Genomic DNA, 16063 nt, shown 5'->3' on the forward strand with positions numbered 1-16063 from the left:
CGGCGAATGAGGTTGTAGGCGCGTGGCAGGGCCCTCTGAGCCGTGCTGCCCGGGGCTGACTTCCGGTGTCAGACACATCTGTGTCTTCAGGCTGAGTTCTGCCGGTCAGCCTGGATGCCCCTCTTTTGACCGTGACCTGCCTCTCTTCACAGGCCATCACCACAGAAGGGAAGTACTGGAAGAGCCGCATTGAGATCGTGATCCGGGAATATCACAAGTGGAGAACCTACTTCAAGAAAAGGGTACCCGGCTTGGGCTCCGAGAAGAGCATGTGCAGGAAGCCCCCGTAGAGGAGGGAAGGACCGAAGGCCTGTATCCAGACGCTGGCCCCCGAGGTCGTGGCTCCATTGCTGCTCCCGTGGCAGCCAGTGTTCTAGCCCAGCCCGAGCGGTGGACCTGCTTCGGTCGTGTTACCTGTGCTCTCAGTTTCTCCCGCTGCGAACCGGGGCTGTTTATTCCACAGATGCTGGTTGGGAATCTCATCTCTGCCCAGCGTGGGCCTGGCAACGGCAGAGAGCAAGACCCCTCACAGGCCTCCCAGGGAGAAGAGGCCCGGATGGTTCTGGGAGGAGAGGCTGAGGGCCTCATCCCCTCCCAGGCCCCTGAGTGAAGCTCTTTTCTCCTCTTTTCTCCGCAGCTGCAGCAGCACAAGGATGAGGACCTCTCCAGCCTGGCCCGGGTGAGTGCACAGTGGGGCTGGGAGGACCCGCAGAGGAACCCTCCTCTGACGGGAAGCGGCAATGATGTGGGCGGCCCCACGGTGAAGCCCGCAGCCGAAGGTGGTAGGGACACAGGCTGTCCCCACAGCTCCAAGGGGGCCACCCCCCTTCTCACACAGAGGACATGCAGGCTAAGGAAACAGGCCAGTTCTCCCTGCTCACCCACCGCCTCATCTCTTAGAGCAGCCCTTGCCGCTCCGTAAACTAGGGTAGCGCCTCCCTGCGTGATGGGATTGGGAGTTCTGAGTTCACCAGTCCCCTGGGACTTGTCCTTCCCCTTCTCTTGGCGGTAGGATGATGACATGCTTTATTGGCACAAACGTGGGGACGGATGGAAGACCCCGGTGCCCATGGAGGAGGACCCACTGCTGGACACAGACATGCTCATGTCAGAATTCAGCGACACCCTCTTCTCCACACTTTCCTCTCACCAGCCGGTGGCCTGGCCCAACCCCCGGGAAATAGGTAACCCACCTCTGGATCCTTGGCTTCCAACACGCAGCTGGTGTCCTTCTCTGCCAGCCCCGCCCGCCTCCCCTGGGGCCCCCAGGGCAGGATTTGCCTCAAGGCCATCTCTTAGCTGCTGGGCACCACTTATTTCGGGCAGGCTGCCAGAAAGATTGGCCAGTGTCACTGGCATCTGAGGGTCACGTGCACTGAGAGCGTGGGGACTGCAAATGGGCCTTCCTGGGCAGCTGTCACGCCTGTGGTGCCACTGTGAGAAGACGGTGGGGATTTGGTCTGAATCAGTTTGCCATTTCTGATACTGTCCCCTGAGCAGAGGATCTGTGCCTAGGCCGAGTCACAGGGCCTCTGACTCACTGTGAAGAAAATCAGGTATTCCTGGGCATGACCTTTTACCTGGCAGCATTCAGGCATCCAGTTACCCTTCAGGGAAGAGCCCACAGACCAGCAGTTAGAACCAGGGATCTCTGCATAGCTGTTCTTGCTCTTGTTGGGATACTCACTGCACTTTTCTTATAAAAACTCACTTTCTTTCCTGCCTTCTGAAGGGGGAGAATAGCCATGAACTCACAAGAAGGTAGAAATTCCAGCCATCTCCCTGCACTTCTCCTTGGAAGAATCTGGAGTGTGAACAGGGCCAGGAGGACCCGTTCCAGGCCTTTTATGTGTTCCTGCAACATTGCCTGGGAAGGCAGAATGATGCCTCTGTCTCCTTTCTGATTCTTGCAGCACATCTGGGGAATGCCGACATGATCCAGCCGGGGCTCATCCCCCTGCAGCCCAACCTGGACTTCATGGACACATTTGAACCTTTCCAGGGTGAGGACTCGGGGCAGGCAGAGAGCATGGCTGCCGGGATCTCCTTTTGCCCAGGACAGAGCACACTGGTGCTTCCCCTTCGTGGAGGGGACTGTTAGAATGGGCAGAGGGGAAGATTTGGAATTTTTCCAGAACTACCTTTTTTTTGGTAGTAGTTGCAAGGTCTGGGAAGCTTTTCTGCCACACGGTTCTCTCTCAAGGGAATCGCCATTCTCATTCCTGCGGTCTCAGAGCCTCAGGTTTGCCCAGAACCGTAAGCAGTTCTCCCTCTAGGCAGCAGAGGGCGCTGGCAACACAGCCGCCTCCCAGCAGTGTCCTGCAGTTAGAACTGGGCTCGTAAGAGCCTACGAAACACCAGGCCTGGGAGTATTTCAGAGCCCACACTAGTTGCCAGCATGAGCGGTTCCAATCAGAGGGCCTCTTTCTGCAGAGTTACCTCAGGGGGGAACGCCCTCAGGGGGGAATGCCATGGCACTCCTCTGGGTAAGATGGGGCTCAGTGCCCTGTTCGCTTGGATCTTAATTCAAGGATGTGATGGGCACACGGAGCTCAAAGGCCCCTGCTGTTGTCTTTCAGACCTCTTCTCTTCCAGCCGCTCCATTTTTGGTTCCGTGCTGCCTGCTCCTGTCTCAGCACCTGCACCAGATCCCAACAGCCCACCTGCTCAGGTAGAGGGAGTGGGGGCAGGGGGGCCGAGGGCCAGGCTAATAAGTAACCACACAGTCATAAGCAACACACTAGGGCTTGCCAGATCTAGGGCTGAACACACAACTAACGCATAAAGAAGTTATTGTGGCCCTCCTCGAAAGCACGCAGAGATATCCAAGAGGGGAGAGAGACTGTCAGTAAGCAGGCGCCCCTGCCTAAGGCTGCACGTAACCTGTGTGCCGTGAGCTCTGTTCTGACCAGTCTGGAGAGGCTTAGCAAAGAAAAACATGGATCGCTAATAAAAACAAGTTCTGTGTATTTCTCTTACTTTTTACTCAACAATTAACAGTAGTTGGTTATCAGGTGTTGGGGCTGCAGAGCTGAATGAGGCATGGCTCTTTGCCCTCAGGGGCTCTCAGGCTGGTACCCGTATCCAGTTAGACACCAGAAACCTGGCCCCATCTTCTTCCATCTGGCTCTGGGAAGAAGTTCTTCTATAGAGACTGAGATCCTGACAATCGATTCCTTATAGCGTTTCTCTTTTAGGAAGAGGTGACCTCTAGAAGTTGATACGTGAAACTGTCCTGGGGGAACCCCATGAGCAGCTGTGATCCAGGCTGCCTCTGCTCTGTAACAGAAGATGGCAGGGACTTTGGGGGGACCCCTGCTGGACTTCAGAAACAAGATACTCCCAGGCCTAGAGCCAACTGTGTGCAGACAGTCACTTTGTCTGAGCTCTGTGTTATCATTTAGTCCCTAATGGAAACAAGACCCCTGCGGATGCCTGGGGAGACACAGCTCCGTTCCCCCCAGTTAGCAGCCATGGGGACGGGAACCATCGCCTTGTCCCTCTGTCCGGCGGTTCTGCTCAGGCGCCCACCACACGTTGTTGGACTTGGTGGTGTGTTGTACCGGGAAGTGATGGCAAGTTGTGTGATCCAGCACTTGTCCTTCCTTTCTCAGGAGAGCATCCTGCCAGCCCCTGCTCTCCCCACCGTGAACCTCCCTGATGGCCTCATTTCGCCTCCTGCAGCCACCACCCTAGACCCTACGGATAGGCCGGGATGCGATCGAGCTCCCCGACCTGGAGACCCCTTTATCCAGCCTACAGACTTCGGTCCCTCTGCACAGCCTCTGAGTGTCCCCCAGCCTTTCCTCCCAGTGTTCACCATGCCCTTGCTGTCTCCCAGCCCTGCCCCGGCGCCTGCTTCCCCTGCTCTGCCGTTAGCCCCACCCCCGGCCACTGCCTTGAGCCCCCTGGCTCCACCCGCCTTCCTACAGCCGAAGTTTGCTGGAGCCAGCAAGTCGCCCTCCGTCATCACGCACACGGCCTCCGCCACCCTCACCCACGATGCATCTGCCACCACCTTCAGCCAGAGCCAGGGCCTTGTCATCACCACCCACCATCCCACCCCCTCGGTGTCACCCTGTGGCCTGGCACTGCCTCCAGTCACCCGGCCTCCAACCGCTGGGCCTTCTCAACCCTGTTTAACTTTTGTGCAACCCAAACCGGTCTCCTTGACTGGGGGGAGGCCCAAGCAGCCCCCCAAAATAGTGCCTGCTCCCAAACCTGAGCCCGTGTCCTTGGTATTGAAGAATGCTTGCATCGCCTCAGGTAAGTCAGTGGAGGGAAGCCAGGGTCCCCTTCCTGAGGAGTATTTCCCTGTCCCCGAGGCTTGCAAACTTGTCACACACACGCGCACACGCACACACACACACACACACAGAGTGACGTGAAAGGAGTGTTCTGATCCGCATGTGTGTGATCTAGTCTCTTATGTATACCCTCTGTTGTTCTTTTAAAGTTAGTCTCAACCCAGTTTGAAAAAGCATGGTCCGGGTGATCTATAATCCGTCCTAGGTCTATAGGTCTATAATCTGTCCCCTTCAAGGAGAAGTTACAAAACAAAGGTCAGGTGCCCTTGTGGTGTTGTCTTTCCTGTGGTGAGGAAAGCAATGTCTGAGCAGCAACGGGGGCTCTGCTTCTCCTGGGGAGCAGTGGGCCTGGGCCTGGGCCCAGCCAGGCCGCCCGTGGCTCAGGGACACCACCCTCACCTCCTTGTTCTGGCAGCTGCCTTTTCAGGACAACCTCAAGCAGTGATTATGACATCAGGCCCTCTGAAGAGAGAAGGGATGTTGGCATCTACTGTGTCCCAGTCCAATGTGGTCCTCACGCCTGCCTCCATTGCCCGGGTGAGAGGGCTCTGGACAGACCCTCAGCATCCGTATAACCGCAGTGTGGCCCTGTTCTTGGGTGGTCCTCACCCAGCATGACTATAGTTGGGGGTGACCTCTCTCTTCTGTGTCACTCAGGCTTCTGGAGTCACGGAGTTCCACAGTGGCATCCTGGTGACAGACCTTGGCCATCCCACGAGCAGCCAGCCAGCCCCTGTCTCTCGGCTCTTCTCTCCAGGCACAGTGCAAGAGTCCCTGGTGAAGGGCGAGCAGGCCTCTGCCACGGGTTCCAGTGAGTGTGTGCTCCAGCCGGAGCAGTTGGGACTTCGTGGGCCAACTGAGAGCTCCCACTCCTGGGTCAGGGAGACCGCCTGTGGGCTTCCCTAGGTTTGGGGCTGGACTCACAGGATGTGCAGTGACATTTTACAAGCCCGATAGCGGCCCAGGCTAGGAAGTGCTCGGCGTTGTGCCAGATCATCCACAGCAGCAGAAAGGCGGCAAGCGTGTGCAGTGTTGGCAACTGATGCACTCGGGGGACCACCGTCCCTCAACTCCTTTAGAAAGGCCTGGCTCTGAGCTGCCTATTCTGATCCAGAAAAGGGACCGAAGAGTCCTTGTCCGCAGTTTCCAGAAAACGGAAACCACCCAGCCTTGTCTACACATCAACGTAGACATCCCTTAGTTTTCAAGAACTTCCCATCTGCTGAACCCATTTCCACAGCGTGGGCCTTCCATTGGCCAGATGGTCGGGGTAGAACTGATTTTGCCCAGTGAAGAGCTGAGAAGCCAGGGGTAAATGATTTGCCCGAGGCTCTGCCCCTCATGGTGGGGGTAGAACCAGAACCCAGGCTCCTTCCTTTCAGATGCCACATCAGAGAGGGAGACCAAAGGTGCCTTCTTGTCTTAAGTAAAAGCAGGGCGTGGCTGCTCCTGGAGCTCTGTGTAAACGGTTGTCTTTTCTGAACAGGAAGACACGAGGAGGAGAGATCTTTGCTTACAGAGATCAGACAGTACAGGGACTTGTCCAAGGAGGATTGGAGGAACAAGGGCCTCCAGTCCGGAAAGACAAAGACAAAGACTATGAGTCAGGCCCCTACAGTGATGTAAGTTAGGGCTCAGGTAGTGGCCTCTTGTCCTCTGAGGCACAGACCCTGGGCGCCAGAGCCGCAGGGGGAGTTCTGCCTGAGAGAGCACCACAGGGAGATCGGTGCCACGGAAAAGAGTGCGCTGAGTGGGGCAGCCCCAGGGTCTCAGAGGGACTCCTGAGAGATGCCAGTGACCAGGACATGGCTTGCGTGGGAGTAGGCAGGATTGAAGAAAGTATAACAGAACGTATATGTAGCGTTGAGAGAACAAAAATAAACAGGTACCTGGGTACTTGACACATAGGGTAAGAACCAGAGCCTTATAGATGCTACGGAAACCCCAGATTGCCTCCATGTGGCTTTTTAGGAGGTTGGGTTAGCAGTCACACCTCCCCTCAAAACTCTCCGTGTCCCCCAAAACCTGTGGCTGGTCAAGCTCAGACCGTGTTCCCACTCCATGTCCAGCCAGCCTTCTTCAGGCCTTGTCCACACCTAACAGAACCTTCCTTGAGGTGTTGGCAAGCATTTCTACCGTTTTTGCTCTGTGGTCGCCGTGGGAGGTTCCGGACGGGTTTCCAGGGTTTGGGATTTGCAGGGGTTCCTTTCATGGGTGAGGACCGTTCCAGCTGCTGTAGCCGGCCATGTTCTAAGAGGAGTCTCTGTTCTTCTCAGGTCGAGATTGCTCAAACTCAGGGCAGGCCTCTCCATGTGCTTCAGAGCAGAGCCCCAGTCCCCAGTCTCCCCAGAACAACTGCTCAGGGAAATCTGCAGACCCCAAAAATGTGGCTGCTCTAAAGGTATCACAGGTCTCTCTCGGGTCTTGATTTCCTTGGAGGGTTGGGGAGGAAAGGAGAATATCAAGGGGCCACTGGGGCAGCTGCGTCCCTTACTAGGGACACAGAGGAAAGGAGGACCACGCACTTGGCTGGTGCTCACCAGGCTGGGGTGTAGCATCAGGACCCTGGACGTTTGCTACCTTAACCTCGAGATCAGGTCCCCTCTTCCCATTCCCCCACCTACCAGTGAGGCCTGAGCCCCGGAATCCGCATTGAGCCCTGTAATATGCCGGGAGGCCGCAGCTGGGAACTGGGTCCGTGGAGGAGGGGTCTGAGGGTGACTGGGAGGTGCCGACCAGCAGCAGTCGTGGCCCCTGCGAGGTGCTCCATTCTGCAGGGAGGGGAGGTGGCCTTACAGAGCACCGCATCACAGTGACCCTTTGATTCCCCAACAGAACCGGCAGATGAAGCATATTTCAGCTGAGCAGAAAAGGCGCTTCAACATCAAGATGGGCTTTGACACCCTTAACAGTTTGATCTCTAATAATTCCAAGCTGGTGAGTGGCATTGGGTGGGTGGGGAGCCGCTTCATTGGCCTCGGTGCCGGGTGGACAGGCAGGGTCGCCGTGGCCGCTGCGGCTTTGACCCCACCGCCCCTCCCACAGACCAGCCACGCCATCACGCTGCAAAAGACCGTGGAGTACATCACCAAGCTGCAGCAGGAGCGGAGCCAGATGCAGGAGGAAGCCCGGCGGCTGCGGGAAGAAATCGAGGAGCTCAACACCACCATCATGTGAGACTGGGAACGCGGGGCCCGGGGCTGGCGCCTTGCGCTCCTGTGTGCGTGTCACAGAGGCCCCGTCACCCGTAGCTGCCTCTCTGTTGCAGCACTCTGGGTTTTTGTCGTCCTCCTCCTTCCGAGGCCCCCCCTCGGGCCTGCCGTGGCCGACAGCGGGCCGGCCCTGCCTGTTCGGTGCCCCGGGTCCAGCTTCACTGCCAGCCGCTCTGAGCTGCCTCTGATTCTGCCTGTTGCAGCTCCTGCCAGCAGCTGCTCCCCGCCACAGGAGTCCCTGTCACCCGGCGCCAGTTCGATCACATGAGAGACATGTTTGACGAGTATGTGAAAAGCCGGACCCTACAGAATTGGAAGTTCTGGATTGTATCTTTGGGTTTTCTTGCTTCTCCCACCCCCCAGCTGTGGGTAGGCTGAAACAACAGACACTGACACCCCAGCGATTTTAGAAAAAACCCACATAAATGGTTGTCGTTGGGCTCATCCAACAGGCGGTGCCGGCTTCCGCCTCGGGAGAGGGGCCTGACCAGGGCTGTGGCGTGAAGGGAGTCGGTCGTTGGTGACCGCCCCGGCTCACGGCTTCCTGGGGAGGCAGAACAGGCCCAGTTTGCTCTCTCGGTGCCTGAGAAGTAAAGACACTTGGTTGCAAGGAGCTAGAGCCGCTTGTAGAGGCAATCCTGTAGGAAGGAGCTAGGGTCTCATCTGACACCTCCTGGCAGCCATCTCAGTCCTTGGGGTAACTTATTTAGGGAGGGTGAGTGCTGCCCCTGTGATGGATGAGAAAACAGGGCTCACGAACGACCGAGTGGCACAGTCAGGATTTGAAACCAGCTCCCTCGAGGCTGTTGTCTGGGTTTGGACCACGTGGCCTCTGATGCTGTCATGAGGCACATGCACCTGAGCGCTGGGGTCTGTCTGGGGCCAAGGTGCGCCCACACTCCAGATGTCAGCAGGGCCCCTCTGGGGGACAGCTCCTGCCTTGTCCGTACCCTTCCAGCCACATCTCTGCCTCAGACGGTCTGCACACGTGGGAGGTTGGCCATGTGCCTCCACCTTGTTACTGACACACTGAGAAGACAGTTGTTTGGGAGCAGAGGATTTTATCTGCTTTATTTGCACTCTGACGGCTGGTTTTAAAGAGGGGAGAGGTGACAGACACCGGCTCTGTTTCCTCTGCTTTGCCTGGCTGGCCCAGCCTCCCTCTGCCCTCATCACTGATGGAGCTGGGTGACAGCTGGGATGGGCCAGAACCTCTTTAGGAAAATGGCACGTTCCTCATTGGGCTGAGGCTTGGACCAGAGGCACTCATGGCTCAGACCAAGGAGAAAATGGAGCTCATTGCCTTCACTAAGCTGATTGCCTAGGATGGTTTGGGAGACCTACGTAGAATGTGACTAAGAGCCAGCATGTGTGTTTATCACCAGACACAGGCCTCGTCTATCTCTAGACAGGCAGCTTCCACCATTTGGTCTGCGGCGTGCCTCTCCTATTCTTGCCGGTATACATAAAGACCGTTGGTTTTCCTGTCGTTGTGCCAGGACCCCGTGCCACACCAAGCAGACCTCTCAGTCCCTGCCTCTGGCCTGCTCAGCGGTCATTAACCTGTTGCTCAGTTACAGTTAGATGGGAACATTTTAGGGGAATGTAAGGGTGCGTCTTAACCTAGATGTCTGCCTCTCATCCACTGTCTGTACAGTCACTTGCCCGCCCCGGGGGAATTGATCCTGGGCAAGCCTGTAGCTGGGCTTCATTCTCCCCACTCTTGGTTACACGTTTGCTGGTCCTCCTCCTCGCTTACGTTTTCTTTAACCCACGTGCAATGCAGTTCAGTATCATCATCAAGCCGCTGTTTGAGTCCTTCAAGGGGATAGTGTCCACCAGCAGCCTGGAAGAACTGCACCGGACGGCACTGTCCTGGCTGGACCAGCACTGCTCCCTGCGCGTCCTCAGGCCAAGTGAGTAGGGGCTGCATGGGGGCCGAGGCGCCACGGGGGCTTGCCAGCCCCTGCACGACAGTCTCGGAGAGAGGAGGGCCTTCGCTGCAGACAGCGCTGTAGCCGGGCCAGGCTCCACCGTGAGCAGCCGCTCCAGCAGGGCCGGGAGCGCGGGATGATGCTGTGTAGGAGGCCCCGAACCGGAATGTGCCAACCGCAGGGCGGGGGCAGAGCCCCTGGCGCCTCTGCTTGGCTTCCTACCATCCCTGGGTGTCACCGTGCTCAGGTCCAGCTTGCGTTTACCGAGCACCTGCCGTTCACCAGGCCGTCTCGGGTGCTTTCAGATGTTTTCCGATTTAATTCTTGTAACTAACAAGGCGACGCCCACACGTTGAGGTTATAGAGGGGTGACGTGAAAACAGGTGGACATACAGGAATGGCTTGGGATTCTCTGCCCGTCTGCAGGGTAGGAGGCATGATTCGGAGAGTCACCCTAGGGGCAGAGAGGCTTTGCTGGCATTCGTCCCTCAGTGAGCTCAGCGCCTCTGCTTTGGCGGGCATGAGAATTACCACACGGGTCGTATGTGTGACACCTTGCGTGCCGTCCGTCGGGCTCAGAGCTGCCGTGTGTGCCTGTGTCCCTGGGCTAACCTTCCCCTCTCTTCCAGCGGTGCTGAACACCCTCCGGCACCTGAGCACCACCACCTCCATTCTGACAGACCCGTCCCAGCTGCCGGAGCAGGCGGCAGAGGCTGTCACCAGAATTGGCAAGAGATCGGGGGAGTCTTAGCGCCTAGCAGGCACGTGGCCGCGCAAGATGCCTCGAGGCTCCTCCCTGCCTGCGGAGAGGATGCTGCACCCCATGCCTCTCCTGATGCGGAGCTCAGGGCCCCCCTCCAACTCCACTGGCCCACCGGGCCGCTCAGAACACTGTGCTCAGGTCTGAAGCAGGTTCGGGTCCTGCCAACAGCAATAGCCCATCTTTGGGAACCCCTTGCTGTGAACTCTCACTCAGCGACCTCAGTCGTGACCTCCCCTGCCCTCGGGCAACCCAGACAAAGTCCTGTCCTGCTGGCGGCCTGCCAGGCCCATGGTGCCGGTGCAGGGAGTAGATGGGACAGAAGGGGCAGGGCCTGCTCCTGTGAGCTGTAAGAGGCATAAGGGTTCCTTTCCGGTTCTGTCCTCAGACTTAGAGATACTCGCTCCTGTCACCCCTGGGTACTCGGACGGCTCCGAGTGACTCCTATGCCACTCTGACATGCCCACGGGGCAGGTGGAAGGCGTCTCTCTCCCTCCCTCAGACTCTGACCTTGTAAGTAGGTTTGGACGGCTGCTCAGGCTTGCGCACGGTAGGCCGCCTCCCACCGCACGAGCCACCAGGGAACCTCAGAACCCGTGTGCACAAGTGGTGGGTGTGAATGCACGCGGGACAAGAAGGAAAGCACGAGCAATGCAAAGCTGCCGCCCTGGCTTAGAAACCCCCTCAGGCGGCACTGTGGTCTGGGAGTGACTTCGTTCTGCCTGGTGTTGTGATGGCCACACGTTGCTGACTTGAAACCGTGGCAGGGACTCGGGTGGGTCCTCCTCGGGCATCGCCTCACTGCGTGGCCCTCGTTCTCCGCTTGCTTCCAAGCCATAGCCTCCGGTGAGCCAGCAGTGTTCCGTGGATGCGTACAGCCCCCAGGGTGGAGCGTCTGAAAGGCCAGACTCCACGGTGCCGTCATCGGTCCGGTCATCTTGGCCAGATTGTTCAGCCAGGAGCCCCAAACCGGAACAGTTCTCGGACCAAAGATGTCACCACACCCAAAGTCTGTCCTGTCTCGTGTTTGGAGGAAGAAATTGAGTGTTGACAGGCAGAACTCTGAGGCAGCCAGCCTTCGAGCTGTCTCTGGGCACCTCCAGATCAGGCAGTGAAGAGCTACACTCATATTTGATCAAGGTGGAGGGACATCGGGGGCCATGGCCTGCTTCCAAACATGGGAACTGCAGCTGGGGCGTCCAGGCCCGTCCTCTTGCTGTACCTGTCGGAGGAGCCACAGACGGAAGGGCGGGCGCTCACTCTAACACTCAGGAAGCCCAGCCCAGGGTACCTTCTTGTTGAAAGAATGTGCTTCTAATGTTCTGCTGTGAAGTTCGGAGGGTCAGTGAACTTCCCATTCAACCTCTGTCCTCCTGGCCAGAGATGGAGCCTGGGCGGTGCTGGGCAGGCCGGAAATCCTGGGGCAAGCTTTGCGGGGGCTCCGAGGGCTGCCTCCTGAAAGGTGGGTCCATTTGGAGGCTCCCACTGCTTCCTGGAGGCCCACCGAAGGCGCTTGGGGGCAGCCAGCCCTGCCTCAGCCTCAGCTGATAGAGAACAGAGGGGGCGTCCTCTCCCTGCCGCCGTCGCTGCTGCAGGTCACCGACCAGCCACCTGTTCCCTCGTCTGTGCTTCAGCTTCACAGAAGAGCAGCCTGGCGGCATCCCTCAGCCTACCGCGGAAAAACGTGTTTACAGGCCTTCCAGATCACTTCCCTCAGGGGTGAGCACACAAGGCTGGGCTAATCCTTAATATCCACTGGGAGGTGGTAAGAGAACTCGCCGTTCACCCCAGGACAAACGTGAAGTCTCCCTTCAAAAGGGAGAAGACCACCACGGTGAGAACTCATTATGGTCAAAAGGAAAACCACATGATGTCCCCAGCTATGAGGGCTTGTGGAGGGTCATGAGCTCAGTCCCTTCCACAGTTCCTGTGCCTTTGTAAACCGTGTGGATGGCCACAGTGCTTGGCCCACCAAGACATCTGAATTAGCAGCCTTCCACACACCCTGTGCTGGGGGTCTTTTTTTTTTTTTTTTTTTTTTTCTTTAACTCCGTGGGATATAAAATTGGCCTCCTGCTTCTTTGGCCTACCTCTCCTCCTCTCCCTTTTGCTGAATTGATGTTCATGTTTCTGTTTTGTTGAATATTTAAGGCTGTTGGTCACGTGAGACTTTGAGGGGTGTGTGTGTGTGTGTGTGTGTCTGTGTCCTAGCAGACTGTTAACTAGATGCATGTTTTTGTTTCGAGATAATTACTTAAATCCATTTCTCTTGGTGCTCACAATTACCACGGCTGTAGGGCCACAAAGCTGTATCTCTTCTCACAGACACGATTGTTTCTTGTCCCAGAATCATTTCTTGTTTTGGAATCTTGCTCAATGAACATGGCCAGAGGGGCCCAGCCAGTGTGCAGGGACAGTGAGACCACTCTTCCAGCAGCCTCCAGTGGATGCTGACCATGGGGCTGTGCTTTGTTTACGCTCATTTTCACCCCTGCTCCTGTCTCTACTCCCAGAAAAGAAACATTAAAATGCTGACACTTTGGAGAATTAGAAAAACAATCTGAAAAGGGGGAAAAAAAGCCCATCTGGCACATAAATCTGAAAAGCATTTCTGTGAAATCTTTCTGTGCCATCAGTTCCCTTCACACTGCTGCGTGCTCTGTCACAATGAATGGGACATGCAGAGACAGGGCAGGTGCCGCCATGGGGCTTTCTGAGACTTGGCGGGCTGTCCCTCCGTCTCTGGCCTCAGGTGGTTCTGCACCAGCAGTCACCCTTCACCCACCCAGGATGCTTCAGCCCGTGCACCCTGGCAGCCATCCAGCCGTTTTTCTCACACTGGAGCAGTGGTCCCAGCATCAGATGTTAGCGTTGATGAGATGCTAACAGGCATCACGGGCTCTTGTCAGGAGGAAGGAACCCCCAACGCCGCCCTGTTCCTGGAGCCTCTGCAAGAAGAGGTCGCCCATGTGTCCTTGGGCACCCGGCTTCCTCAGCTTCCTGTCCTTGTGACCTGACCCCTTCCCCTTGCTAGAGGTTGGGCCTGAAGGTTTTTCTGCTCTGGCCAATAGAAAGATAAACCTAGACTGTGAGGGAGCGTGGCACCCCACGGTGGTGCCGGCCCCCTTTGTCTCACCCCAGGTGAGGGGGTGCAGTGGTGAGTGACCCGAGAACTAGAAGAACGAGAAGTGGGTTTGTGGTTTCCAGGCTCACAGGCTGTCACAGTGTAGCTGAAGCATGCATCTGCATGGGGCTGGGCTGTCCTCAACGGTCTCTACCCCGCTGCTCACGGCCCCGCACGCCGGGTGCAAGCTGGCCCTCGCGCCCTTTTCTGTCTGGTGGGAAGTTACCTTTCCTTAGAGATACCCTGCTTCCCATTACGCACTTTGCCAGTGGTGACACCCGCCCGCCGCTCGCCGGGATTTAGCTGTGCCAAGTGTTCCTGCAGTCGTGGTCTCGTCGAGGGAGTTGGGTGCCCTGATGTGGGCACCATGGCAGCCGTGGGCCGTGGTCTGTGCCTCGTACGTTCAAGAGAATCTTCACCACGTCTGAACACGGACAAAGGGAGAGGAGGGTAGGGCTAGAGGGTGGAAGAGCTTGGACGCTCAACACGTTTGTACCGTTCAGTAGTAGTCTCCTTGGCCTTGAACCCGTCTGATCGGAGAGGCTGCGGGATCAAGGAGAGGCCTTAGGACCTACCGTGCACATCCACAGCTGCTCCATTTTCTTTTCCTTCCGAGGATTTGGCTTTCCTGGCTCATCACACGGGGGCTCTGTTTCCTTGTCGGGGTTTTTGCGAAAATCAGCCTTTGAGAAAAGAAAAGGGAACTTTTCATGTTGAATGTTGGCTTTGACTCTGTGTGTGTGTGTGTGTGTGTGTGTGTGCACGCGCGCGCGCATGTGCGTGTGCATGTGCTTGCACAAGCCTGCCTGCGTGCATTTACTTAATGGAATTTTATTTTTGTGAAATTCCTTCCCAAGTATGTAGCAAAATTCACCTCCCTCTCCCAGTCAGACTTTTGGTGCCATAGTCAACCCTGGGCATCGCTCATTTGAAGAATTCTTTTCTGGGTTTCTGAACAGAGGTGTGCTACTCGCAAGGCTTGAGGTTCTGGAAGGTTAGGAGACACTGACACATTTTTCCATAGAGTTTACGTCCTACAGTTGAAGGGTCTGAAGGGCTCTGGCTCAGGAGACATGACTCCAGGCTGTGTCTCTCCCAAGGGAGCTTGAACACAGCCCGTCCCCTACAACGCCCTGCTCTCTCTGTACCCGAACCTTCTCGGACAGCCCTCAAAAGGAAACCGGATTCACCTACTCACTTTGTAACACCACGGCTGAGCCACCATGTTCTCTTCCAGGTTTCAGTTTATTGTGTACCTGGCTCGTTTTTTCTGTTGTGAGCTCTGGTGATTGTGTCAGGGCTCCATTAGGAGGAAGTTTCCTCTCGTGGTCTGAAAAACAAAACCGGAGAAGAGCCTTGTTAATCAGAGGCTCCCTCAGGCCTGTGCCATCCAGAACACCACCCCTCATGCTCCGCTGTTGAGAAGCACGTTTCCACCAGCTGTATTCAACACTACAATGCAGTTTTAAAACTATATTTGCATCCGAGACAATAAAAAGCTGTATTTTTTTGAAAAGCCTGTGACATGTGGTCTTCAATGGTACTCTGTTGGGCTGTGGAAGAGATGATTCAGGGAGATGGGAACAAAGTGATGCCAAGACGGGCTCACTCATTCTAACCTTGAGGGATGGGTGCAGCCTACGGTGGAGGCCTTGGCAGCGAGAAAAGAGGCCCAAGGTGGGCAGGGGTTCCTGAAGAGAGGCTGCTGGAAGGGCCTGTGACAGAAGCCCAAAATGACCAATTCTTCCCATGAACTCTCCAGGGCCTGGTGTTCCAGGCCTTTCCCAGGTGGACAGAGCTCAGTGGTGCTTGTACAAGCTGCCCATGTCCCCATCGGGAACCTGGGCAGATGGCACCTGGCCCATGCTGTCGAACAGGGTGGTTGTGAGGTTCACATAAAACCACGTCAGGGTGTGCAGTCACCCGTGGAGCACTGTACTTAGTATAGTCGGGGTGCCTGGGTGGCTCAGTCGGTTAAGCGTCCGACTTTGTCTCAGGTCATGACCTCGCGGTTCGTGAGTTCGAGCCCTGCGTCGGGCTCTGTGCGGACAGCTAGGAGCCTGGAGCCTGCTTCCGATTCTGGGTCTCCCTCTCTCTCTGGCCCTTCCCCTCTCGAGCTCTGTCTCTCTATCTCTCTCTCTCTCTCAAAAATAAACAACCATTAAAAAAAAGAAATTAAAAAAAAAAGTATAGGTCATCATCAGAATGGCTAACACTGGCCCCAGGGCTGAAAGTCTTCTGAGTCATGGTGATGGCCCCAGGGAGCTGTGGTCTCCCTGCTGACCATGGACCCAAAACCATAGGTGGAAAACGCAGGGAAGTTGAGCAGCAAAGATGTCCCGTTGCCGTGCTGAGAAGACTTTGATGATCTGTGTTTAATTTAGAAGCTTCTCTCTTTTCCATACCATCTTCCTGCGTCCCCCACCGCAGTCACTTGTGCCTGGAAGGTGACCCAGTGAGCCAACCAACTCGTGCTACCTCTTGCGGGCGGCCTAGCTCCTGTACAGAGCTGCCAGCCTGTCTCACCAAACGGCCCAGATCTGAATCTCTGACTAAAATGCTGTGGGTTGATACACCGGCTCTTGTCTGATCAAACCTGATGCCTCCCCCAAAGAAAAAGTCTCAGTGACACAAAGCAAGATTTTAGGTCTTGAGAACAGGAGGCCCTAGAAAGAAGTGAGTGGTTCTCAGACTCCTCTGGGCTGAAGAAACTCAATTTCCATTGA

The 16063-nt window shown here is 56.4% G+C and overlaps 1 protein-coding gene across 1 annotated transcript in view; it reads left to right on the forward strand.

Moving 5' to 3' along the window:
• The window catches only part of MLXIP (MLX interacting protein), a 67327-nt gene extending 52469 nt beyond the window's left edge, over positions 1-14858 (forward strand). The window contains exons 4-17 of the mRNA XM_040443937.1: positions 153-242; positions 638-679; positions 1013-1184; positions 1914-2003; positions 2580-2671; positions 3615-4266; positions 4723-4844; positions 4965-5118; positions 6584-6708; positions 7143-7244; positions 7353-7480; positions 7723-7846; positions 9306-9435; positions 10083-14858. Of these exons, the coding sequence (XP_040299871.1) occupies positions 153-242; positions 638-679; positions 1013-1184; positions 1914-2003; positions 2580-2671; positions 3615-4266; positions 4723-4844; positions 4965-5118; positions 6584-6708; positions 7143-7244; positions 7353-7480; positions 7723-7846; positions 9306-9435; positions 10083-10204 (2145 nt within the window). The 3' untranslated portion in view covers positions 10205-14858. The remainder of the gene's footprint in view (positions 1-152; positions 243-637; positions 680-1012; positions 1185-1913; positions 2004-2579; positions 2672-3614; positions 4267-4722; positions 4845-4964; positions 5119-6583; positions 6709-7142; positions 7245-7352; positions 7481-7722; positions 7847-9305; positions 9436-10082) is intronic.
• The last annotated feature ends 1205 nt before the right edge of the window (positions 14859-16063 follow it).

This window comes from Herpailurus yagouaroundi, unplaced genomic scaffold (assembly GCF_014898765.1).
Source record: "Herpailurus yagouaroundi ecotype Mexico unplaced genomic scaffold, PumYag 191, whole genome shotgun sequence".
NCBI classification, from domain to species: domain Eukaryota; kingdom Metazoa; phylum Chordata; class Mammalia; order Carnivora; family Felidae; genus Herpailurus; species Herpailurus yagouaroundi.